Source organism: Leuresthes tenuis, unplaced genomic scaffold (assembly GCF_036924035.1).
Source record: "Leuresthes tenuis unplaced genomic scaffold, fLeuTen1.0.hap1 SCAF_14, whole genome shotgun sequence".
Classification (NCBI taxonomy): Eukaryota; Metazoa; Chordata; class Actinopteri; order Atheriniformes; family Atherinopsidae; genus Leuresthes; species Leuresthes tenuis.
The window spans coordinates 23961268-23986383 of NW_027325368.1; the positions used below are offsets into that span (position 1 = coordinate 23961268).

A 25116-nucleotide genomic window follows, 5' to 3' on the forward strand; every position below is an offset into this window, starting at 1 on the left:
TTTTCCTTGAAAACAGAACACACTGTACTCACAACATGTGAACTGTCCAGAGTAAAGGTGGCTGTTGATTTTTCTAGATATTCATTCTAGATATTCAGTTTACATAGATACACTCCTGATGAAGGCCCACCAACAGAGAGATAACCAATTGCATTAGCTTAGGGAAGCAACCAATTGCAGCAAAAGAGCGTCCTTCCAACCGATCCAGTCTGTCACTGACTGGCATGAAGCTGAAAACAACTGCACAAAAACATAAAAGACATTTATAAAAGCAGAACCGTCGTCACTCTTAACACTGCCCCTCTGCTGGACTCCTGCAATTCAGATCCAAAGTTGGAAAGTGGATCGGATTAATGTTTGTGAAGAAACGGCAAGAACTCGTGTAACAGATGCAACATTCCTGATTTGAACAGGCAGATTGAAGGTGACTGACTACCGTTTTGACATCATTAATGTCTAACCTCCCATCAATGTCGCCAACTTTACATTTTAAATTCAAGAGCTTGCCTTGTAAGCATCTACCAAACCCTGTGGTCAATGGGTCTTTATGGCTCTTTAAATGATGAATTATATTAAAAGTTGATGCGTGTGCGTCTGAGTGAGTTTAAGTACTGAAATACTGGGCCATAACAGAGACTGTACCACACTTGTATCGTGGACACATACTGCTACACAGTATGAGCCTGTTAATAATGGAGCATGTGTTTTGTTTTTTGTACTGTCTGAAGCCACTGGTGAAGCAACAAGGGTGTAACCCTGAGTCCATACGGAGTCTGTGTTTTATAGAGTGAGAGATTCCTCCAGGCTCAGGCCTGTTAAAAACTCTTGTTAGGGAGGAAAATTTTATGAGGGCCATGTGAGTGACGCCTCATCTAAATTGAACACACATTTAGTACAGGGTGAAGTTGCGGTTGATGCGTTTTTCTTTTTTACAGCTTTGGGTTACAAAACCCCTCATTGGGGGTCACATACTGTGGTCTGCGAGGGAAATACTAATGAGTTAGTACCGACTGCAGAAATGGACATTCTTGTATGTTATTTCCTGACATGATAGGCGTGTGTCACCAAGTAAATCCTAATTTTTGTGTTTGTGGGATGTTCTGGCATGTAGCTGCCATTGGACATCATTATATCTGACAGATCAGAGTCAGGGGCTGTGAGTGACAGTCTCGTAGCAGCAGAGGTATGGGGAACATTCCTTCCCAGTACAGCACACTGATAACAATCAACTGAGTGCTTCCGTCCGCCTCTCACACATAAATGGTATGGTGTAGAGGAACAGAACATCTTGTCCCCAGGGGCATATCTGCGCTTCAAGGCACCTTCCCACCACATGGTGGCATTGATCTTCAAGTCTGAAAAAAGAGGATGCCCCTCTCTAACTCTGAGGTGGTTTTAATCCTGGGTCTGACGGCTTTGCTTTGCGGTAAGACGTATTGCATCACTTCCTGTTGCTTTGTGTGTGTGCACTGTGACAGTTCTCGCTCTCCTTGAACTACTAATAATCACCTTATTTCTCCCTATAATTTACACATCTTGCATAGTTAACTCTATCCCATACTTGTTATATTCTAACGCTCACTCTTACAGATCTTTAGTCTTTATTTTTCACTTTTTAGCGGTGTATCTGGTTCTCTAGCTTAGCATGGCTACCAGTTCTCTTCCTCTATCTCCTGCTTTCACCTGCTCCGTGTGTCAGATGTTTAGTTACTCCTCTGCCTCCTTTAGTGGTAATGGTACATGTAACAAATGTAGTCTTTTTGTAGTTTTGGAGGCAAGGCTTTCTGAATTGGAAACTCGGCTCTGCACTGTTGAAAACCACCCGATAGCGAGCCAGGCCCCTTTAGTCAGTGCGGAGCCACCTAGCGTAGCTTGCTCTGTTAGTCGTCCCCGAGCAGATCCCGAGCAGCCGGGACTTAAGAGTGGCTGGGTGACTGTCAGGAAGAGGAGTCATAGTCCTAAAGTCAAGCCCGTGGTTCACCATCAACCTGTCCACGTTTCTAATAGATTTTCCCCACTCAGCGACACACCCGCTGAGGAGAAAACCCTGGTAATTGGCAGCTCTATAGTCAGAAACGTGGCATTAGAGACACCAGCGACCATAGTCAAATGCATTCCAGGGGCCAGAGCGGGCGACATAGAATCCTATTTAAAACTGCTGGCTAAGGATAAACGTAAATACGGTAAAATAGTTATTCACGTCGGCGGTAATGACACCCGGTTACGCCAATCGGAGGTCACTAAAATTAATGTTGCATCGGTGTGTAATTTTGCCAAAACAATGTCGGACTCCGTAGTTTTCTCTGGACCCCTGCCAAATCTGACCAGTGATGACATGTTTAGCCGCATGTCCTCATTCAATCGCTGGTTGTCTAGATGGTGTCCAGCAAACAACGTGGGCTACATAGATAATTGGCAATCTTTCTGGAGAAAACCTGGTCTGATGAGGAGAGACGGCATCCATCCCACTTTGGAAGGAGCGGCTCTCATTTCTAGAAATATGGACGAATTTATTAGTCATCCAAAAACATGACATCCCAGGGTTGAGACCAGGATGCAGAGTTGTAGTCTTACACACTTCTCTGCGGCTTCCCACCTGATGCTGCCCCCCCCTCAATCAAAAAACACAAAAGGAGCAAATCCTCTTGTGCAAAAAAAAATTTAAAACAAAAACTTTAACTGAACAAAAACATCAAACTATTAAATGTGGTTTGCTGAATATTAGATCTCTCCCTTTGAAGTCTCTGTTAGTGAATGATTTGATCTGTGATCATCATATTGATATATTTTGTCTTACAGAAACCTGGCTGCAGCAGGAGGATCATGTTAGCATTAATGAATCAACTCCCTCTGACTATTTAAATGTTCATGTTCCTAGAACCACAGGTAGAGGAGGAGGAGTGGCAGCTATCTTCAGATCAGGGTTACTAATCAGTCCTAGACCCAAGATTAGTTTTAGCTCTTTTGAATCTCTGATTCTCAGTTTTTCCCACCCAAAGTGGAAATCACAAAAACCTCTTGTGTTTGTTGTTGTGTATCGTCCACCTGGCCCTTATTCTGAGTTTCTGTCTGAATTCTCAGAGTTTTTATCCCAGTTAGTGCTGAGTACAGATAAAGTCATTGTAGTGGGTGACTTTAATATTCATGTAGATGTTGAAAATGACAGCCTAAATATTAACTTTAATTCTATATTAGACTCTATTGGATTTTCTCAAAGTGTTCGCAGACCTACTCACTGCCTTAATCATACCCTTGACCTTGTGCTGACTTATGGCATTGAGAGTGAACAGTTAACAGTGTTCCCTCATAACCCTGTCTTGTCTGACCATTTTTTAATAACTTTTGAATTTACATTACTTGACTACACGGTTTCTGAGAAGAATTCTACATATAGAAGGTGTCTGTCAGAGAATGCTGTAACCAGATTTAAAGAGTTGATTTCATCATCCTTTTCTTCACTGCCATGTGCTGATATGACACAGGATGGCTACCTAAATTTTACTCCAGTAGAACTTGACTCTCTTGTTGACAGCACTACAGCTTCAATGCGTACAACACTGGACAATGTTGCCCCTCTGAAAAGGAAGGTAATCAGTCAGAAGAGGTTGGCTCCTTGGTATAATTCACAGCTGCGTGCGTTAAAGCAGACTGCAAGAAAGCTGGAGAGACAGTGGCGTTCCTCTAATTTAGAAGAGTCTCAATTAGTCTGGAAAGATAGTTTAATAACGTATAAGAAAGCACTTCGTAAAGCTAGAACTGCGTATTATTCATTATTGATAGAAGAGAATAAGAATAATCCCAGGTTTCTTTTCAGCACTGTTGCCAGACTGACAAAGACTCCGAGCTCTGTTGAGCCATGTATTCCTTTAACTCTCAGCAGTGATGATTTCATGAGATTCTTCATCAATAAAATTGTTTCTATCAGAGAGAAGATTAATGGAATCCTTCCCATTATTATCACTGATGTATCATCAAGTAGAGCAGCTTTAGAAGTATCTTTCGAACCTGAATTGTATTTAGACAGCTTCTGTCCAGTTGATCTTTCTGAGCTAACAACAGCAATAGTCTCTTCTAAACCATCAACTTGTATGTTAGACCCAATCCCAACCAGACTGTTCAAGGAGGTTTTCCCCTTAATTGACACTTCCATATTGGATTTGATCAATCGGTCTTTGTTGATAGGATATGTACCTCAGACTTTTAAGGTTGCTGTAATTAAACCTTTACTTAAAAAACCTACTCTTGATTCAGAAGTGTTGGCTAATTATCGACCTATATCCAATCTCCCTTTTTTGTCCAAAGTTCTTGAAAAAATAGTTGCAGTTCAACTTTGTGATCATTTACATAGAAATAATCTGTTTGAAGAGTTTCAGTCAGGATTCAGAGTGCATCATAGCACAGAAACGGCACTGGTGAAAGTTACCAATGATCTCCTGTTAGCTTCTGATAGCGGACTTGTTTCTGTGCTTGTCCTGTTGGATCTCAGTGCTGCATTTGATACGATCGATCACAGCATTCTGTTACAGAGACTTGAACATGTTATTGGGATTAAAGGAACTGCATTAGGCTGGTTTAAGTCATATTTATCTGATAGATTCCAGTTTGTTCTTGTAAATGAGGAATCTTCCTCACACGTTGGAGTAAGTCATGGAGTTCCTCAGGGTTCTGTGCTTGGACCGATTCTTTTTACTTTATACATGCTTCCATTAGGTAACATTATCAGACAGCATGGCATAAATTTCCATTGTTATGCTGATGATACTCAGCTGTACTTATCTATGAAACCAGATGAAACCTACAGGTTGGTCAGGCTACAAGCCTGTCTTAAAGACATAAAGACCTGGATGACTCAGAACTGTCTGCTTTTAAATTCAGACAAAACTGAAGTTGTTCTCTTTGGACCTGAGCGCTTCAGGGAGAAATTGTCTAGTTATATAGTTACTCTAGATGGTATTTCCTTGGCTTCTAGTTCTACAGTGAGGAACCTTGGAGTTATTTTTGACCAGAATTTATCATTTGACGCACATATAAAACTGGTTTCTAGGACTGCCTTCTTTCACCTTCGTAATATTGCCAAAATCAGGAACATCCTGTCTCAAGGTGATGCAGAGAAACTAGTTCATGCATTTGTTACTTCAAGATTGGACTACTGTAATTCCTTATTATTGGGCTGTCCCACATATTCTCTGAAAAGCCTCCAGCTGATCCAAAATGCTGCAGCCAGAGTTCTGATGAGAACTAACAGGAGAGATCATGTTTCTCCAGTTTTAGCTTCTCTTCATTGGCTCCCTGTTAAATTCAGAATAGAATTTAAGATTCTTCTTCTCACATATAAAGCTCTTAATGACCGAGCTCCATCATATCTTAAAGATCTCATTGTACAATATTTTCCTAACAGAGCACTTCGCTCCCAAACTGCAGGTTTACTTGTTGTTCCCAGAGTTTCTAAAAGTAGAATGGGAGGTAGAGCCTTCAGTTATCAGGCCCCTCTCTTGTGGAATAGGCTGCCAGTAAATGTCCGGGAAGCAGACACCCTTTCCACTTTTAAGATTAGGCTTAAAACTTTTCTTTTCGATAAAGCTTATAGTTAGGGATGGCTCAGGTAATCCTGAAACATCCCATAGTTAAGCTGCTATAGGCTTAGACTGCTGGGGGACCTCATCTGTCACACATTTCCTCACTTTGCTCTCTTTTTCCCCCTGTTTAATTTCAAAATTGATTTTATGTACATGTGACATTATTGTGGTTATTAACCTATGTTTCCCTGTTCCAACAGATATCCTTTGAATGGCGTTAATGTGTTTTTCCCCCCTCTTTTCCCTCTTTTCTGTCTTCTCAAACCCCAGCTGGTCGAGGCGGATGGCCACCCTTCCTGAGTCTGGTTCTGCCAGAGGTTTCTTCCTGTTAAAAGGGAGTCGTTCCTTTCCACAGTTGCCACAGGCACGCTCAGGACGGGAGATTGGACTGAAGACACATTTCGGTGCAATCTGTTGGTTTCCTTAGCTAGGATATTAATTTTTTTAATTAGCTCTATATGAATTAATTGGATTATGATTACAATGAATTGAATTCCAATTGGCTTGAATTGGACTATATTACTTAAGTGCCTTGAGATGACAATTGTTGTAATCTGGCGCTATATAAATAAAATTGAATTGAATTGAATTGAATTTAATGAGGCCAAGGAATTCAGATCGTACCCATTAGTCTTTTTTTTTTCCACAGTTTATTAAAGCATTATTACCAGAGTATGCACTGTTATTTACATTCGGGGGAAATGGAGCTTGTCATGGCCCTCTGGTGGTTGAAATACTTAATGGTGACACAGTTTCTTATAACTGCTCTTATATAGCAACTTATATAGGTAACTTTAATTGTGAATGAAGCAGAAAGATATGTCCCATATAGAGAGGCTCAAACTTGTCAACACAGCTGTCCCCGGTTCGAGTCCCAGCTTGGGGCCCTTTGCTGTTCTCTGCTCTAATTTCCTGTTGAGCAACTTTCCAATAAAGACCACTTGTGCTGAAAAAAAAAAAAGAAATCACAAACGCACACACAGAGGCTCCACCTTTGTACTAAGTTGGCAGTATTAAGTTGTGCAAGGATTCATTTGAGAGCCTGTGCAGAGCGAGTAAACCAGCAGGTAGAAAGAGACATCTGGCTGTCGCCTTGCTGTCTCTGTGGATTCCAACTGTCTATGCTAAAAGTTTGTGAAACTGCCAGATGAAAATGAACTGTATCACTCTGGCTCTGCACAAGATCAATCCATCGAGCATTCCCCAACGTCATTACTCTTGCAACTTCAGTTCTCAGAGTAGTTGCACAGCAGTGTTGGCTCTTCAGAAAATAAATTTCAAGGAGTGTAACTCCAATGCATGCACCAACTGTTCCATAACAACGGATATCCTTAATTTGGACCTGCAATCCAAATCTGCGGGGGTGCTGCATTTGAGTTTCACAGCTTCCAGAATTCAAATTCTGAAATTCGGGGAAGTCTGTGATGAAGAAGGGCAAGATAGCAAGTTGTCAGATACACTACTAAATGTTGGCTAGTATGAAGCTACGGTATTGTAGTAACCCTATTTTAAACGTTACCGTGATAGGATTGGGGTTGACTTTTGCACGCTTTAAATTGTGAATCCACTGCGTCATTTATCTCAGATTTTAGACCAGCCATAAAAATCCTAAACAGCAAATTGATGAAAAACTGTTTTAACAGTCCAATTACACAGTTCATTACTACATAAATCTCTGTGAGCATGTTTATGACATTAGAAATAAACGACTAATTGTGTTAGTCCAACCACAACCAGACTTTTAAAACGCATGTAAACATAGTTTACATTTGAAATTGTACAGAACTGCGCTTTTCAAAAATGAATATGCAAATAGGGATCAAATCCTCTGCATGTAAATGCTCAGCTACACTAAGATGGACCTAGGAACCCCACACATGCTACAAAGTTCCTTTTTTTTTTGCATAGCACATATTTTTCTGTTTATTTTGTCAGACAGCTGGACACGTCAGAAATTGTGGCTGAAAATCAGCACATAAAGACTATTTTGCGACTGGTAAAGCAATTTCAGACTGGCTCTCTTCTCTTATAAAATCCTGATTTTTGTAACCGCATCATTATCTGACAAAATCATCAATCCCATAACTTAAAGATAACATCTGTACAGTGAATTCAGTTAAAGTTACAAATACCTGATCTCCCATGGAGAAAGTTGGAAGCAGTAGAATGACTTGTCTGTTTTCTCACACAGTTCCACAACAATATATGAGACGGTGCAAATCTCTGAATACGCTTTACTATGACCTTGAAAGACTGCGTGTACAGGTCATTCCATTTACACTGATCCAGACTGCAATTCTGCAATGAATATTAAATAGATTTACAGACAATGGCATGATTCATAGCCTGAGTGCATGTGGTACAAACTGACAAATGTAGAGGGTGGGGATAAAAGGAACACCAAACTCTGATTGGAACCATGACCCTGCTCTAACACTAGATGAAGGTAAAAGTTCAAGGAATAGCTTTTCATGGTGAAGTAGTCCTGTAAGTGTCATACAGCTGTTGCGTGGTCTTTTATAGAACATCATTGTTAGACTGGGATTAGTGCTCTCAGGCTGTGGAAGAAGCCTGGCTGCGTGAAGTCTGGCTCATTTATTCGGACATGGTTTTGCTGCAGGCACCCAAAGATTCATGTCACTTCTAACAGTTAGCAGTGTGTATGCAGCAGGCGGAGCCAGAAGTCATTCCAGATGTGTGTCTTTTACTTCTAAAGACTTTCTCCACCGTTCGGCTCGTGTTTCACTATTCTAAATATGGCTACCCATTTAAACCGGCTCCGGCCCCCTGTTTTCCGCTACCAGTGAAGCTTCGGCACCATGCGCTGCACACTCTCGGTCACACCCTCGGTCTGTCCCGGGGATCCAGCCCGGCTCACGCAGCAGGTAAAAGAAAGGTGGCCCCTCCGCATGCAGAGGTCTCAGAGCAGAGGTAGCTAGCAGACACGTGGAAGGTGGTGGTTTTACCAGCAGTCAAAACAAAGACCGACCTGGGTAATTATAGCTAATGTACCAATGCTGTATCTGCAGTACTATTTGTTGGGGTTTCTGTCTGTGGTTTTTGGAGAAAATATATCTATGATGAATTTTGCCTGACCTAGATTTGACCTGACCTACATACGTGTGAGGCTTTTTATATTGTTGGGTGTGCATTTTTATTGAAAATGCTTGTCCACATTCATTACTTTATTATCATTATTAATAAAGCAAGAAAGGGAGGAAAAATCTACTCTTCCTGGAGGTTTGAATCCTGAAACAAATCCTGAAACTAATGTGATTCTTTTTTTTTTGTCCCCTGCAGTGCCTCTGGAACCAACATTGTTGCCATTGACAATAAAATTGAACAGGCAATGGTGAGTAAGCCATTTACCCCATTTTTACCATGTTTTTTTTCTCAGTAATATTCTGTCACTTTTTAATTTAAATCATCTTCAGAAACCCGAGTCTGCACAAAGTATAACACATATTATTCTACTCGGTTCAAGTCTGGGATTGTTTTCTTCTTTGTCTTCTTGGACGTGTCCCCTGCATGTTACAATGATACATGAGCCTCTGTCTGAGACTATTACTGTTGGTCCAGTTGCACGTTTTATATCACATCCTCCTTTTCTTCAGGACCTGGTGAAAAGCCATCTGATGTATGCAGTGCGTGAAGAGGTGGAGGTCTTAAAGGAGCAGATCAAGGAGTTATATGAGAGGAACTCTGTACTGGAGAGGGAGAATGCCGTGCTGAAATCTCTGGCCAACAGCGAGCAGTTGTCTCAGCTGTCCGCCCAGTCGGCCGCCACCTCCGGTGCCACGCCTCCGCAGCAAGGACTCAGCCAGCCTCAGCCTCAGCCTCAGCCTCAGCAGCAGTCACACCCCCAGCTCCAGCACCACCCCAAACCCCAGCAGCTCCAGACTCAGCTCGATCCTGGCAAGCAGCTGCAACCCAACGTCACCTCTGCTTGAAGTGCATCTGCCCTGCTTTGCACAGGGCAGTAAAAAAAGAGGAGCATTCTTGTACAACTTATTATAATTAGTGTATGTGAAATTAAAAAGAAGAAAAAGAAACTTTGTCTTCTTAGCCACCAGCTTGACCACAAAGTACAGTGCTCGTGAGTGTGTGTGTCTGTGTGTGTCAGGGTGAGTTAGCAAGCGAGACTGTGAACAAGTGTTGGAATGTCTGTATGCATCTGTACTGTGGGCCTTTCCAGTGTTAATGCAATCATCGAGAACGACAGAGGGACTCGAGAGCATGCGATGGAACTTCAGGACAGGTCGAGGCGGGTTTTTCATTTTTCATCTTGTTCCCACGTTGGTTGACTGCTGGCTCTGTTCTTGTGAAAATGACGTCTTTTATTAGACCAGAGCAGAACCAACCCAACCTCATGACCTGACCTGAAACCAATGGTGCAGAAGCCAGTGGGGTTCACCACATGTAAGGGACAGACGGGGGGGGGGATGACTGTCAAGAGAGCGAATATTTTTTTAAAAGACAGAGTGGGTAAAGGGGTATTTTTAGCCTTGCTGTTTTATGTTGTATAATAAGAACTGGGAGAGTTAGTTTTTTTCGGAGCGCCACGCCGCTGCCCGTTACTTTTACATCAAGTCCAACTCTTGCATCAGTCTTTTGAGTTCTACTGTTATAAGTGTTTTATTTATTACAGGGCTGCTATTTTCATAAATGAACAATTTCACGAAACCTGTCAAACAGTAGCCCGTCAACGCGTTTCCTCTTCTCTTGTGTTTTAACAACCTCGGCCACACTTCCCAGGCACGGCTTTGTGAAAAACGTAGGCAATAAAAACAAATTCTGACAAATGTTTAACACTAACGCAGGTTTTACGCTGCAATTGCCAATTCATAGCACGAGCCCAATTGAATGTAAATTTTTGTATAGTATAAAGTATTAGGGCAACTCTGCACCTGTTAACAAGCGCTGATGTGAGCCTGTAGAGGGCAGTTGAAGAAAACTCGATTAGTCTATCTCAAAGTGAATTGGTATTGCCACACCCCCCCCCCCCCCTTATTTGCATTTTTTCTCTATTTTTTATTTTCCAGGGGGCAGGGTGGGGAGGGGAAGCTGTGAAATCATCCAACATACTTCAATGTACGTCAACCAAAGATGCAAAGCTGTGTAAATTATTTTGAAATGCACATTTTGTTTTGTTACTTTCTCTCTCACAAATTTTTTGTTGCTGTTCAGCATGTTCTGCATGACCTGTAATCTTCAAACCACTTTCTTACCTCATTTTTATTCAGCACTCTTATTGTAAGATAGTCTGTGAACAGTGTAAAAGGGGACGGGGGGGATATGCGCAGCAGAAAGTCGAAAAAAAAAAATAACCTAGTGTTACTGACACTAGTCACAGAAAAATGAAGTGAGCCATGTTTTGTTCATTTAAATGGTGTTTGAATTTCATATGCCAATAGTTTTGTTACTTTGCAAATTTTAATGTATTTAAATAAAAGCAATATTCAGATTCCAAATGATACTGTTTTGTTTAAGCTCCTGAACAGGGCCACTCTGTGGCTGTCCTGACATTTGAAGCATTACACTTGTTCAAAGGTAAAATGCCTGAAATATGTGCAAACGTCTGAAGACATACTGAACACATACTCTCTAATCCTTAGAGAAACTCATTTATTAGAAGGAATTACAAAACAATTCTCAAATGTCAAAAATGTGGAGAATACACACGTTATTCTAGCAAATACATAGCGGCCATCTCTGAAAAGAAATGCTTACAAAAAGTGTTCAGTGTTAGCGTTTCCACATCCAAATGGGGTGGGTGGGGGGGAGAAACCCTTTCCCAATATAGAGCATCCACAATACAAACAGCTGAGACAATAGGACGGACAATGGATGGGAGCGTTTTTCAGACAAACTCTTCCAACAACACTTGAGTTCTCACGGTTTCTCGGTTGAGCGTGTCTCAGAATGACGTCTCTTCCAATAATTACGTCAGCGCCGTCCCATCAGTCAGGTAGTGTTCGCTGTGCGAGTGAGCAAGACCGAGGAGCCTGCGTATCACCCGCCTCTCTTCTAGCCGGCTAACCCACAGTCACAAATCTGCTGCCTTTACTGCTTTGTGCTGCAGTCATGCGTCGGTCTTTCAAGATGCGAAACCGCTCATTCAATGTCATCGACGTTTGCTGTGGAAAGGGGAAGCCGAGGACAGCATATCAATACAAGGAACTGGAATTCTGGTCAATTAACTGCACCCGAATCTTAAAGCTGCACTCCCTCACCGGTTTCCCAACACTGTTGATATCAAACTGCAGAGGTACTCCTTTTGGGATTTTCTTCTCCAACATTTCCACTTTCACAGGAGCTGAGCTGACAGGCGGAGGATGCAGAGTCCAAGCATTGGGAGGCCTACAAACGAGTGACAACACTGTAGCTACTCTAAATAAGAATGTATATGACTATATTTAATTTATTCAGGCTTTGTGCTGAATGCTTACTCAGGCTGAGTCCTGGCTGTAGGGTTGGCAATTGAAACAGTCAAGATTCCACTGCTAGTTGTCGAAGTCCGCCATCTAGTGGACAAGCAGAGAAAGTGTCTCACATTCAAACAAATGACGGACACCGGTCCTACAATAGCAAACAATGCTCCTCTTTCCCTTCCAAATGATTCACATCCTCAGTGACGGTTCCCCTTTCTCGCACAGAGGAAGCTGAACAACTCAAACCTGAACAGCCTGAGAGAAAACTTACTGCCGTGTTTTGACTGGAGGAGTGCGGGGATCCGGCTTCTGCACCTGAGCTTGTACCTGCAAAGGACACAAAGAGTCAACGTGGTGCACCGACTGGATCAAAAGTCTCAAAGTGCAGAGATCCGATTTCACTCATACAAGCACAAACATCAAGTACCTTGATTCCCCTGTGAAAAAGAAATGTGGCTTGGCGTGCCTCCCTCTGAGTCTGCTGAACAGGTGGCAGCGGTCTGCGTGAGCACAACACAAAAAGTAATTCAGCTGCATATACAGTGCAGGTTTATCAGTCAGTGGACTGTTTGAAGCACAGTTTACCAAAGGTTGACAATAAACCCCAACTGAAATTTAACTCGCAGCACTTTAATTTTTTATTTATTTATTTTTTTCCCCTTGTCCTGTCCAGCATTATGGCAGCAGAATTGTAGTCTGAATACCTTTGATGCCAAACAGATTTGCTTTGCCAAGGGAAGTTTTATAAATTTATAAGTTTTATAAAGCTCCCCTTGATGCCCATTTATTTATTTCTGTTTACAATATATGACATGTAATAGAACTGAACCGGACCGGGGGACAAGGAAAGAAGAAGAGGAAAGAAGGGGAAACAGAACAAAAATAGAAACAAAAACCAGACAACCAGCTGCTACACCTGTAAAAAACAAAACAGACAACAATCCATGGCCTCTGAGGGGAATCCAGCCTTAGCGCCACCAGGAGCACCTGAAAGCAGACAAGCAGAGAAAAAACAAACACACAAACAAACAAAAACAAGCACAAGTAGCAGCAATCGCATACAACACAACTGTGGATATAGATGACCTGAGACGACATGATAATACATCAACTGCTTAGCGACCATGCTACTGGACTAATGAATGTGTGTGTGTGTGTGTGTGTGTGTGTGTGAGAACATGCAACACCCATGGCACAGGACCTACATGATAACCGTGCTTAGTTATGAGTGTATAAGCGTACAGGGCCACAATCCACAGCCCCCCCCAAGCAATCAGAAGCAGGCAGAGAGGGCCACAAGACCCGGGCCACCAGCAGCCCCCACGGAGCACAGAACCCAGGAAGCCCACCGCAGGGACAACCACGCATCCACCCAGAAGACTGCAGAGGAAGCCCCCGACAGAGCCCCCATAAGCATAGGGCAGAGGCCCTCCGGGAGCCAGGGGCAACAGCCCACTGACCCCGCCAGGCCCCAGCCGCCCAGGCATGGGCCGTGCACTGGACCCGGGCCCCGGGCCCCGGGAGCCCGAGCGCCCCCAAACCCCCCGGCAGAGGCCCCACCCAATACCCAGGAGGGCCAAGCGCCCCAGACAGCCACACAGTGGGTCAGCGCCTGCCCCTGGCCAAGTGCCCTGGGAGTCAAGACGTGCCCACAGGTGGGTGAAGTCGCGAGCAGCGGGGAGAGGCAACGCCGCCGCCCCATCGGGAGAAGCACAGGCAGGCCAGGCGACAGCAAGTCCCAGATCACAGCACTTTAATAACTGATCATGTGGTGTTCTGTAGGGCAAGTCATGACTAAGCGTTCTCACCTCCGTCGCAGCTGAAAAGGCCTCCTGACTGACGTTGTGTTCTGGCCTCTCAGAGGATCAGGCTGCCGGTACAGCCGCCTCTGGACCTCCGGCCTCCTGTACGGGGCCTCAGAACGCTGGATGAACGGCTTGGGTTTCTGTCTTGTTTTCTTAAGCAGGGAATGAAAATATGATCATTTATGTATGGTAAATTATCCAAATGCAAATTATCTGTAGAACCTGAACTACTTTTACATATCAAATGACAAGATATCCAGTGATCAACCGTTATGCGTTACATAGGGACCCCCACAACGCCTATTCAATAACATGGGAACGCTGTAAAATGTGCAAAAAAAAAAGGAGAAGCCATGTGTACCACTACCCTCTTCTCCTGAATGAAGCCATGTTGTTGTAAAAGATGCAGCATGTGGTTTAACATTGTCTTGTGAGAATATGCAAGGCCTTCCCAGAAAAAGATGTCACCTGGATGGGAGCTTATGTTGATCTTAAACCTGTAGAAAACATTCAGCATTGATGGTGCCTTTCCAGATGTGCAATTTGCCAGTTTTTATAGACACCAATGTACCCACATACCATCAGAGCTGCAGGCTTTTGAACCTAGTGCAAGCAGGATGATCCTTCTCCTCTTTAGTCTGAAGGATGCCGCGTCCATGATTTCTAAAAAGGATTTTTAAATGTCTGACAACAGAACGGTGTCTTGATCAAAGCATGCAGCTGGCACAGTGAACTCTGTTCCCATTCAGTGATACTTGAAAATTTTCCGGAACTCCTGCAGTGATTTCCATGACAGAATCTTGTCCATTTTTAAATCCAGGACTGCCTGAGGTCTGAAGATCACAGGATTTCAGCCACGACTCTTTATGTTCTGGAGTTGATTGAATATTTAAGGTGTTCAAACTTTTACGCTGAGGGAAATTTCTCCAGTTTGTAGATGCAGTGTTTTCATTTCAACATTTCATATTCTTATTATGTTCTACTGTAAATTAAATATTGGTTTATGAGCTAACTAAGTCACTGCATTCTGTTTGCATTTTACACGGCGTACAGCAGCATTCATGGACTTCCCACCTGTAAATTCATTGTTTTTTTTTTTAAACCACGGACAGTGTAAAATGTTGTGTGTTACTAAGAGTGCCAGGACATGATGATCATCTGTAAGATGCAATCAAGATGAAGTCTTTAACGCCTTTGTTCAATGTTAAAAAGCAAATACAGCGAGTCATTTAGATGAGGCTAACTGATGACAATTACCTTCAAATACAGTTAAATTTAAGTTTTTATATTGGTGGACAGTAATCATCTTGGGCTTCTTCACTGCTATGCATCACCAGTTAAACACTGTCTCGATTTTGCAATTTATGTTTGAATAAGTGGGTGCAGCAGGTGGGATGTAAAGCTGATCTAATACACAGACTATAATCCATAAATTGAGCTTTACCAGACGCTTCATAAATCTGGACAATTTGGGATTTTAGTGTTAACAAACCTGTGCTTCACACAAAGCATGGAACTTAAAATCACGTCACCCTCCATCTCTGTGGATCTGATGCAGACAACAAACATGATCTAGTGCAAGTAATGCACCAGATAAGACATTACAAACTAATTATAAGGATGACTTGCTCTGATACTTGACAAGCAAAGCCTTCAGAGCCTTCAGCTATCAGGCCCCTCTCTGTGGAACAGACACCCTCTCGAACTTTAAGATAAGGATAAAAACTTTCCTTTTTGATAAAGCTTATAGTTAGGGATGGCTCAGGTGACCCTGAAACTATAGGCATAGTCAGCTAGGGGCCCTCACTTTGCCCTTTGAATAGGACTGCATCACTGAAGTGCCTTGAGATGACATTTGTTGTAATTTTGTGCTCTATAAATAAAACTGAATTGAACTGTTCTCGATTACCTGGCTGGGTGCTGCTCTGATGAGTGTGCCGGCTCGTTTCAGCAGGACAGTTGGCCTCCGAGCAGCCAGTCCTGTGATGACCCCTTGACCCCGTCGTCTACCTGCGAGAGGAGGAACCCTTCTGTTTCTTAATTTAGCCGCTGCTCCTCGAGGCATGCCTCTCTCTGGTAACGATAGTTTCATGGCGTCATTTACGTACACATTTTCGCCGTTCGATGATATCATATCAAGCATACAAGCTCCGCGGAAACGTTGGGTCTCACCTCTTTGAGCTGGTCCTGCGGTCCTCTGAGAAACTCCCTTTGCTTGGTTTAAACGCCCTTTCTTCTTGAATGGTCGGCGGTTCACATTTGATTGTCTCATTTTAAACTGCTTCTCTTTTTTGTTCAACCGAATGATGTCATCTGTCAAAGTTATCACACGAGTAATGCATACAAGAGCAGCTGAATTCTCAAATGAGATATATTTATCTGGCTTAACCAGCTACTAGAGCAGTGGCTAGCATTAGCGAGACTCTCACTTATAAACAATAGTCCAAGCAAATGAGAACCTTACCCAAGGACATGTCGACTTTATCGGGAACCACTGGTCTTGTCCTTCGAACTGCTGTTGTGTTGTTCATACTTTAAGCCTTGGCTAACAATCGAAACCCTACAGAATCGCTTTAATAGCTAGCAGACGTGCTAGCTGCCCGTCCTTTTGAGGCTGCGCTAAAACAGTAAATTTTCGGGGCCGCGCATGCCCGTTACAACAAGATCAAATGCAGCATGGGAATTGTAGTTGGACTTAGCAAACCCACATCGTTACCAAACCTAAACACCACTGTGCTCATGTAAGCAGTTGTGTAAAGAGGAATAGCTTGCGTGTGTTTGACTGGGCTGCTACAACAGCAGTTGCTTCGTTTGTGCTTCTTGGTTTATCGAAATTATAGTTATTTTTCGTGTCGAACTGCAGTCAAAGCGGTTAATTTGAAGATTTATACCGTGTATGTGGGTCTGTGCGTGGACGAGGTATGTATTTACGATGTGGTACGCTACTTGAATGAAAACTCCTTCCATTGAGTATGTTGTCTACTTTCACTTGTTATCTATTTGTTTTTTAAATTTTTACTTTTGTGACTTTGGCATTTTTTTCCCATCTTTATAGCTTGTGTTGCCGACGGTTGCTAAAAGGGTTTGATAATTTCACTGTGGTTTCCTGCAGCTCATTCTTTCTCTCTGCACCAAGACTGTTAAAGATCGCCATTCACCAGAGTCCGAGGCCCAGCTCGACACTCTTACGCTTAACCAACTCATTTGTCGGTGGAACTACCATGTCAGACAAAAAGCGTAAAGCAGCTTCTCCCGCAAGAGGTAAACAACCCAGCGCCAAGCAGCCGAAGCTGGCCGCGGTGAAGGAGGAGAAGCCGAAGAAAGCTGCAGGTTGGCTGCAGAGCCTCGTGAAGCAGCAGAGGGCTGAGGAGAAGGACATGAAGTTCAAGAAGAAGCGCCAGCGTTTTATATCTGACGCTGAGAAGATCAAGCAGGGGTCAGAGGGGGTGCTTTACTGGATGTTAAGAGACCAGAGAGTGCAAGGTAAACATCTGACCAGCAACCGGTGAAAAATAAGCATACCTCTTTATGGCATTCCTTCTCTCCGTGTCTCTATTTACAGTGGGTGTGTTTTCATTTAGATAACTGGGCGCTGATCCGGGCCCAGCAGCTGGCTGTGAAGGAGAACCTCCCTCTACATGTATGTTTCTGTTTGGTTGTGCCAAAATCAGAGCTGTCCACTCTGAGACATTTTGGCTTTCTGCTGAAGGGCTTGGAAGAAGTTGCAAAGGTACAGACTTAAATATCCTTTAGGTACCTTCACTTCAGCCATGAATTTCCATTCATTTAATTGAAAGAGACACGATATACTCACAATATGGCACATTTTTGTCCCTGTCCTAGTACCTCCCTGTAGTTTGTTTCAAGCACGATGATTCACTACACTTCTTTTTCTTGTGTCATTTAAGTGGAAAGATGATCTGTTTACACTGATCAGTGAAACTTGGAGGGGAATCATATCTTTGGTCTGATGCTTTAAGGAGCAGTGTGTAACAAATGCTGACATCTGGTGGTCGAGTTTGAGGTGGCAACCATCGCAAATGAAGCCCTACCACCAAACAACAAACTGCACCTATGCCTGTCAACTGTTAGATAAAAAAGCTGACTGATAAAGTGAGGAACACAGCTGAGGTGTTGTGGCTGATTTGTGTGTGTGCAGGAAGGCTAAATTACCTGGCGAGGAGAAAAGCTTTTTGTCATCCATCCGGAAAACACCTTCTTTATTATGGATTTTCATTTGGGAAAATCCACTCCCAATGTCTCTTCCTGTTGTCTGCCTTTGCCCAATTTGGTTGTCACTTTTTTGACAAGGTAGATTTACACATCATCAGATCACCTTTGCCTCATTTTTTACTGACAAAGTGGCAGCTATAAGCAAACAGCTTACCGAACATTGTACCACAAAATCTGCATGCAGAAGTCCTACTGCATCATTTTCCTCATTCACCCATCACGCTCAGAGCAGTGTGTCTAAACTTCTCACATGTAGCCATCCTACTACATGCCCGCAGGACCCCGTTCCCACTTATCTTTTCCAATCCATTGCTCCTACTGTAACTTCAGCAGTCATGCATGTGATTAATGCTTCACTGACACCGGGCACATTTCCTACCACATTCAAGCAAGCTCAGCTTACACCGCTGCTCAAGAAACCTTCCCTCCCTCCAACTCATGTGGAGAACTATCGGCCGGTCTCTCTCCTCCCGTTTCTGTCTAAAATCATTGAAAGGGCGGTCTTTAAGCAGGTCACCGATTACCTCTCACATAACAACCTCCTTGACCCAAACCAATCTGGGTTTAAAAGTGGACACTCCACTGAAACGGCTCTGTTGGCTGTGACAGAAGCCTTAAAAGAAGCCAGAGTGACAGCTAAGTCCTCTGTACTTATCCTGCTCGACTTATCGGCTGCATGTGACACTATCAACCACAGTATCCTTTTGTCCATACTCTTGCATGGGGATCACAGGGAGAGCACACTCCTGGTTTGAATCATACCTCACTTGTTCGGTCATTCAAAGCGTCATGGCTTGGTCACATTTCTGCAGTGCACCACCTCGCCACAGGGGTCCCCCAAGCTTCAGTACTGGGACCTCACCAATTCACTGGGACAGATCATCAGATGACATGGCTTCTCATACCAATGTTATGCTGATGATACCCGGCTCTATCTGTCATTCCCACCTGACGACCACACGGTCTCAGCACGAATCTCAGACTGTCTCTCTGACATATCAACATGGATGAAAGCCCATCACCTCCAACTTAACCTTCCAAAAACTGAACTGCTTGTTTTCCCAGCCAAACCAACCATACACCACAGCATCTGCATCCAAACTGAATCCCTATCTCTTGCACCATCAAAGGTAGCTAGAAACTTGGGTGTCATGATTGATGACTAGCTAACCTTTAAAGATCACATTACCTCTGTTGCTCATTCATGCCGCTTCGCATTGCTAAACACAAGAAAGATCAGACCATACCTAACCCAACATGCCACCCAGTTCCTGGTGCAGGCCATGGTCATCTCCCGCCTTGACTACTGTAACGCTCTCCTAACTGGTCTCCCAGCCTGTGCTGTGAAACCTCTGCAGATGGTCCAGAACGCGGCGGCGCGTCTGGTCTTCAATCAGCCTAAAAGAGCACACGTCACCCCTCTGTTCATTGAACTCCACTGGCTACCCTTAGCCACCTGAATCTAATTCAAGTCACTGATGTTATCTTACAAAGTGCTTAATGGAACGGCTCCCATCAACTTGAATGCTCTTGCAAAGGCTTATGTCACAACTTGGTCCCTCTGTTTGTCGCAGGATTGTTGTCTTTGTCACCCCTGACAGAGTCTGACTAGTGGGTTCCTTCTATGTATTTTATTGTTAGCTTTTATATATAGCTTGTTATATCTTCATTTGTAAGTCGCTTTGGGTAAAAACGTCTGCTAAATGCATAAACATAAACATCATTGTTTGTTTTTGCATTGCATGATGAGTGTGATCCACAATTTCCCTAAAACTTCACAACCAGTGTTACCTCTATTTCATCTTCATCGCCCACTGAAAAGTACTCTTCTTCTATGTGCCTTTTATGGTAGTAACATCATCTGTGTAGAAGGACCTGCTGCACAAATCAATAGTTTGTTCTTTGATGATTAGAACCGTCAGATCACATTTTGCTTATAGATCTTTGTTACACACTGCAACCTTAAAGAAGCGGCGTGACAGGGGAAAAAGTAAAACTTTAAAGTGATCGCAGTTGGTTGAGCATGCATGTGAGGTTTGATCTATCAAAATGTGCCAATTTGCTTCAATTATCGAGGCGGAATTTTTACCATTGGATAAAGTCAGAATCTATTTCCATTTCGTTGCTGTACGAGAGTCAAATTTTTTCACAAAGGGCTTTTAAGATGCTGTGTTTTATCAGTCTTTAGATAATGAAATATTGTCAATAGTCAGGAAAGAAAACATAGTCCTCATTGGCTGAGCAGAATGTTCCATAAATCAGACCATTGACATGTAGACAATGCCTACTGTAAACACCTCTAAAATATCTGTAGGAATGTTGCTGGAATGTTTGCTGCATGTTGGTGCCGCTCAAGTGCAGCTTCTTGCCTCAGAATATACAAAATGATAATATGAAAACAAAAAAAAAAAAGGTCTATATTCCTCTCGTGATATTTTTTCCACTTGTCCCACCAAACAGGAATGCAAACACTTGAATATCCAGTTCCACTTGCTGCATGGTGCAGCAGGGGAAGTTCTCCCAGGCTTTGTGTCAGATCGTGGTTTTGGGGCGGTGGTGACAGACTTCTCCCCCCTCAGAGAGCCTCTGAAGGGGTTAAACGATGTCAAAAAGAGCCTTCCAAAGGACATTCCGCTCATACAGGTTTGAAAACTCATGACGATGGATGTCATTTATGGTGAGAGTGAGTTGGCAAGATATTCCATTTCCAGGTTATTTTCACACGTTTGCCTGTCCTGCTTCATGTTTTGCTCTGATCACATTCCCACAGAAAGTAATAAGGATGCAAGTGACCTTACTCTTCTTTGATGCGTGTTGCCTTTATTTCTGCAGACGGTATCCTTTTTGTCATGCCTTATTTCCCTCGCACACAGGTTGATGCCCATAACATTGTTCCGTGCTGGGTAGCATCACCTAAACAGGAGTACTCTGCCAGGACCATCAGAGGCAAAATTACCAATCTTTTGTCAGAGTTCCTCACTGATTTTCCTCTTGTAGAGAAGCACCCTCACACTGCAACAAGAACTGCCAAAGTAAGTGCTCTGGAGGTGTCGGTTCGCAGGAAAATAAGCTGTTAGGAAAAAAAAAAAAAAACGTAATCTCTGTCCTTTCTTCTCAGATTTGATTATTGATGCGTGAATAAAACTAAAAGACTTTTCTTTTGACATGCCGTTCACTGGTTTGAGCCTATTCATGAAAGTTGTTTTCTCTGTTGTTTTTTCTCCACCTCGCAGCCGGTAGACTGGGACAAAACACTGGCCTCCTTGCAGGTTGACAGAACAGTAGGAGAGCCGCAGTGGGCTAAGCCAGGTGCAGAAGCTGGGATGGCCATGTTGGAGTCCTTCATTGATGTTCGCCTCAAACTTTTCGGCACCTTGCGCAATGACCCAAACGAGGCTGCGCTCAGCCAGTTGTCCCCGTGGCTCCGCTTTGGTCAGTACTATTATGCAATGAATAGTTGAGGTCTCCAATTTAAAAAAATTCTCACATTACCTTTCACTGTGACCAGAATAGCAGTCAGCAAACTGCAAGTATATCCTTCTGCCTATGCTGTCTGTCAGACACCTGACACCTGCTTGGTAAAAATAAGCACTTCACTGCACACTGGGGGCAGCATGGGTGTGGTTCTCATCTTCAAACAACCTTCCAGACATTTCTACCAAAAAACATGTTAGTTTAGCTTCTTCATCTTGACTTGTAGTGAGAATCAAATGCCAAACAGGAACCAGTATGACATCACCTGTATGTACTAAAGTCGAGCAACCTGCCTGACCTGTGGAACAGATGAAGTTGGTACACCACAAGGCGAGGGTTTGTGGTTTCTCAGCTGAACCATTAGTCTTTCGGTGGAAATTCAGTTTCTGTGGATGTCTCAAAGGCTTTTACTGTTGTTGATAAGTTCAGGGTATTACCAGATGGTTTAAAATCGTCCATATCTATATCGAGAAAAACAAAAAAGGGTCCACAGCTTTAGTACAGGATACACTAATTAGAGAAAATGCATAGGAAATGAACATACCAGTTGACATGCCAGCCTCAGACTGCCCCCCCGTGTCCTATACTGTCTCCATATAAATTAATCATTATTTAACATGCACTGTGGCTGTACTCACTGTAGATGTTTTATTTTCAGCTAAATGTCCATTTCATATGCTGGTGGCACCATTTGTTATCATATTAGTGGTAGCCTGCTTTTAATGCTCTTCAGCCTTGATGTTTGTCTGAGGCATGATTTTAAACTGAAAAATGATACATTCAAAATATATTGTTAAACAAAAATCAAAAGTAGATGCTGCATGGTCATGTCACTGCTGGTTGAAACCCAAAAATGGGTTTCTGTAATCCCCATGTGGAAAAATAAAGTTGGCGCACAGGAATGATCCCAAAGCTAAATTGCTAGATGTGACGCATCTAATCGGGGTGTTGGCCTGATAAATCATGAAGTTGTTTTATTTCCAGACCTCTTCTTGTAAACCCTGGATGCCTTTAGGTCATTTTATGCTTTTGGTGTCCACGAGTCCTCATGATGTATATTTTCTAACGCCCCGAGTGTCCTTTATCTGGAATCCCAACAGGATGCAACTGCAAGTAAATGATGACATGCAAACATGCATCCTCCTTCGTGAACAATTACCTACCTTCACAATTCCGTATTGGCATGGCAGATTTGGTTGTATAAAAAGAATGTCACGCTTTGTCTGCGGAGTGCATGTCCATCTGCACGCTCAGAAACCGAAACCCACAATTATGGTGTTTCAAACCATAAGCTTATTAACACAACTCTAGAGAGATGTTAATTGTGTTGATCTGATCAAAACCGGACTTTAAAAATGCTCGCAACCATATCAGTCTGATCAAAATCATATGTAATTGACCTTCTCCAAACCGGACTAACACACTCAGATAATACAGTTGGTGGTCGCATCACTTTAGCATGTATATGCTGAACTAGATTGAAAAAATGTAAGGGTATATTCTGCTTTCGCATCTGCCCTGGTATTGAACATAATTAAGCTCCAAAATACACTTGTATAATTTATATATTTGTTTGCATTGCGCCTCCTCATTGCATCCATTATCAGCTGTTGTTCTCTAATCCCTCTCTACTTTTGTCTTCTCTCTCCAATCAGGCCAGATTTCAGCCCAGCGTGTGGCGCTGCAAGTTCAGCGCTGTGGGAAGCATGCAAGTCAGTCTGTCCCCGCCTTCATCGAGGAGCTGGTGGTGCGAAGGGAGCTGACAGACAACTTCTGCTTCTACAACAAGAAATATGACAGCGTGGCAGGTCAGTCGGTCTCATTAAATCTGAATCCTGTTCACTGTGTTTCGATAATTGTTTCTCACCATTCTCATGAGTCACTTCCACACAAGCTGAATAAATTATTCTGAACTCATATGAGCTGATATGCTCGAAAGAAACATGGCAACAACTTAACATCACAAGTCATGCTTCTATGTTTGTTTTAAATATATATTTATGTATTGTGTGTGTGGTTCTCAGGTGCTCATGAGTGGGCTCAGAAGACTTTGAAAGATCATGCCAAAGACACGAGGGAGTATATCTACACACGAGAGAAACTTGAGAAAGCAAAGACTCATGACCAGTTGTGGAACGCAGCTCAGGTACAACACTCAGTGTAAATGACCAGAGCTTAATGGCTCCCATAAATCCTGTCAGATTCTCTAAATTTTGAAGAAATGAGCACCAGTGCTTCCTTTAACCTCTATTGCATCAGCATAATCAAGTTAAGTCAGGGTCTATTAGCAGCGAGTTTGAGAAAAAAAGTATTTTTGAAAGGATGTGGAAGACTTTAACCTCTCACCAGATATATATTCTGCCATTGCTATTTTAAGTGTTTAAATCATCCGAGTTTTTTCAAACTGTTGTTCACCAGTCCATTTTGTGTTTTCCATTAGTACCAGATGGTAACTGAGGGGAAGATGCATGGTTTCCTGAGGATGTACTGGGCCAAGAAGATTCTGGAGTGGACTCCCTCACCAGAGGAGGCGCTCTCCATCGCTCTGTACCTAAATGATCGCTATGAGCTGGATGGTCAGGATCCTAATGGCTTTGTCGGTAAGGAAGTGGGAGTAGCATATTTCAGAAACTGTCACTGATTTACTCATTGACTCTTGTCACACATTCATGCCCTCCCCACTGTCCTGTAGGTTGTATGTGGTCTATCTGTGGCATCCATGACCAGGGCTGGGCAGAGAGACCTGTTTTTGGAAAAATCCGCTTCATGAACTACAAAGGCTGCCTTCGGAAGTTTAAAGTAGCCCAGTTTGAGAGAAAGTACTGTCCCAAAAAGCCTTGACACATTCTATTTATTTAAGGGTGTCGACATTGTTTGACAGCCCATAACCTCACACACCTTTGGCTCAGGAAGCATTTTTACATTTAAGTTTGTTTCAATTATTGCTATTTGTCAGGATTTATGGAAACTGTTAGCCATTTCCAGTAGTTTGTAACGAGCCGTTCTTTGATATCTACTTCACATGTATGAAAAACATTCTTTTTTTTTTCTTTTTTTCTTACTTTGTTTTAATGTCGGTTTTTTAAATTCTTTTTTACTGCTGTTGCTTTTTTCCTCATAAATAAAATTCAATTTTTGTTGAGTCAGACTTGATTGTGTTTTATTTGAACTGAATCAGATGAAACAGATGAAGTGATGTTGGTTTCAAGTTCAAATCTGCATTTAGAAACTTTTTAAAGACACTTAGTAGATCTGCTTAGTAGATCATGTGTTCCTCCATGCAAAAGAAACTAAAAATAAAATATGTACCGTGTTGTGTAGAGGTTGAGTTTAATTACAATGCCAAAAGTGCTTTAGTATGAGCACAGTTTAATTAAACAGAAGCAAAACCCTTTAAACTTAATTAAATGCACCCTTAGAGGAGGATAAAAGCAGTCCCTATAGATAATGATGCATTTAATACAAATGTTCTAATTACAGCATGAAAACTCCTGCGTGCGATGTGATGGGATTTTGTCTTTGTTCATTTCACAGCAAAGAGATGCATCTCCTTTAATCATGGCTTCTATGCTGTTAACTAGTTAAACCAGTTAGTAT

At 42.7% G+C, this 25116-nt stretch overlaps 3 protein-coding genes across 6 annotated transcripts in view; 2 read left to right on the forward strand and 1 right to left on the reverse strand.

Annotated features, from left to right (window-relative positions):
- Positions 1-11040, forward strand: part of LOC140268255 (TSC22 domain family protein 2-like) — a 37391-nt gene extending 26351 nt beyond the window's left edge. For 2 of the 3 annotated variants that reach the window (XM_072363015.1, XM_072363016.1), the window contains 2 exons: positions 8877-8928; positions 9191-11040. In XM_072363015.1, the coding sequence (XP_072219116.1) occupies positions 8877-8928; positions 9191-9526 (388 nt within the window). In that variant the 3' untranslated portion in view covers positions 9527-11040. Of the gene's footprint in view, positions 1-8876; positions 8929-9190 lie in introns of those variants that run through there. The other variant, XR_011907523.1, reaches the window with a different exon arrangement.
- Positions 11041-11186: 146 nt separating this feature from the next.
- On the reverse strand, positions 11187-16452 carry LOC140269045 (UAP56-interacting factor-like). Of its 2 annotated transcripts, none has more exons than XM_072364072.1 (9): positions 16277-16452; positions 15985-16125; positions 15722-15822; positions 13816-13964; positions 12435-12507; positions 12279-12334; positions 12026-12100; positions 11810-11936; positions 11187-11713 (listed from the first exon to the last, which is right to left on the reverse strand). In XM_072364072.1, exons 1-9 carry the CDS (start codon positions 16341-16343, stop codon positions 11612-11614), a joined length of 891 nt encoding a protein of 296 aa, XP_072220173.1. In that variant the 5' UTR covers positions 16344-16452; the 3' UTR covers positions 11187-11611. The 2 variants fall into 2 exon arrangements, with proteins under 2 accessions (XP_072220173.1, XP_072220172.1); XM_072364071.1 differs by having other exon boundaries at positions 15722-15885.
- A 65-nt stretch (positions 16453-16517) lies between these two features.
- cpdp (CPD photolyase) lies at positions 16518-24603 on the forward strand. The gene is made up of 10 exons (XM_072363018.1): positions 16518-16731; positions 16925-17295; positions 17394-17542; positions 20506-20688; positions 20919-21077; positions 21279-21477; positions 23175-23327; positions 23544-23665; positions 23960-24119; positions 24212-24603. Exons 1-10 carry the CDS (start codon positions 16709-16711, stop codon positions 24358-24360), a joined length of 1668 nt encoding a protein of 555 aa, XP_072219119.1. The 5' UTR covers positions 16518-16708; the 3' UTR covers positions 24361-24603.
- The last annotated feature ends 513 nt before the right edge of the window (positions 24604-25116 follow it).

Coding starts and splice junctions, on each gene's coding strand:
- LOC140269045 (XM_072364071.1), bottom strand. CDS start 16,343: ATGAACAACACAACAGCAGTTCGAAGGACAAGACCAGTGGTTCCCGAT. Junction 12,508..13,815: donor CCTTTTCAGCTGCGACGGAG/GTGAGAACGCTT, acceptor GTGCTCACGCAG/ACCGCTGCCACCTGTTCAGC. Junction 12,335..12,434: donor TTTTTCACAGGGGAATCAAG/GTACTTGATGTT, acceptor TGTCCTTTGCAG/GTACAAGCTCAGGTGCAGAA.
- cpdp (XM_072363018.1), top strand. CDS start 16,709: ATGTGGGTCTGTGCGTGGACGAG. Junction 17,543..20,505: donor GCTTGGAAGAAGTTGCAAAG/GTACAGACTTAA, acceptor CCCACCAAACAG/GAATGCAAACACTTGAATAT. Junction 24,120..24,211: donor GGATCCTAATGGCTTTGTCG/GTAAGGAAGTGG, acceptor ACTGTCCTGTAG/GTTGTATGTGGTCTATCTGT.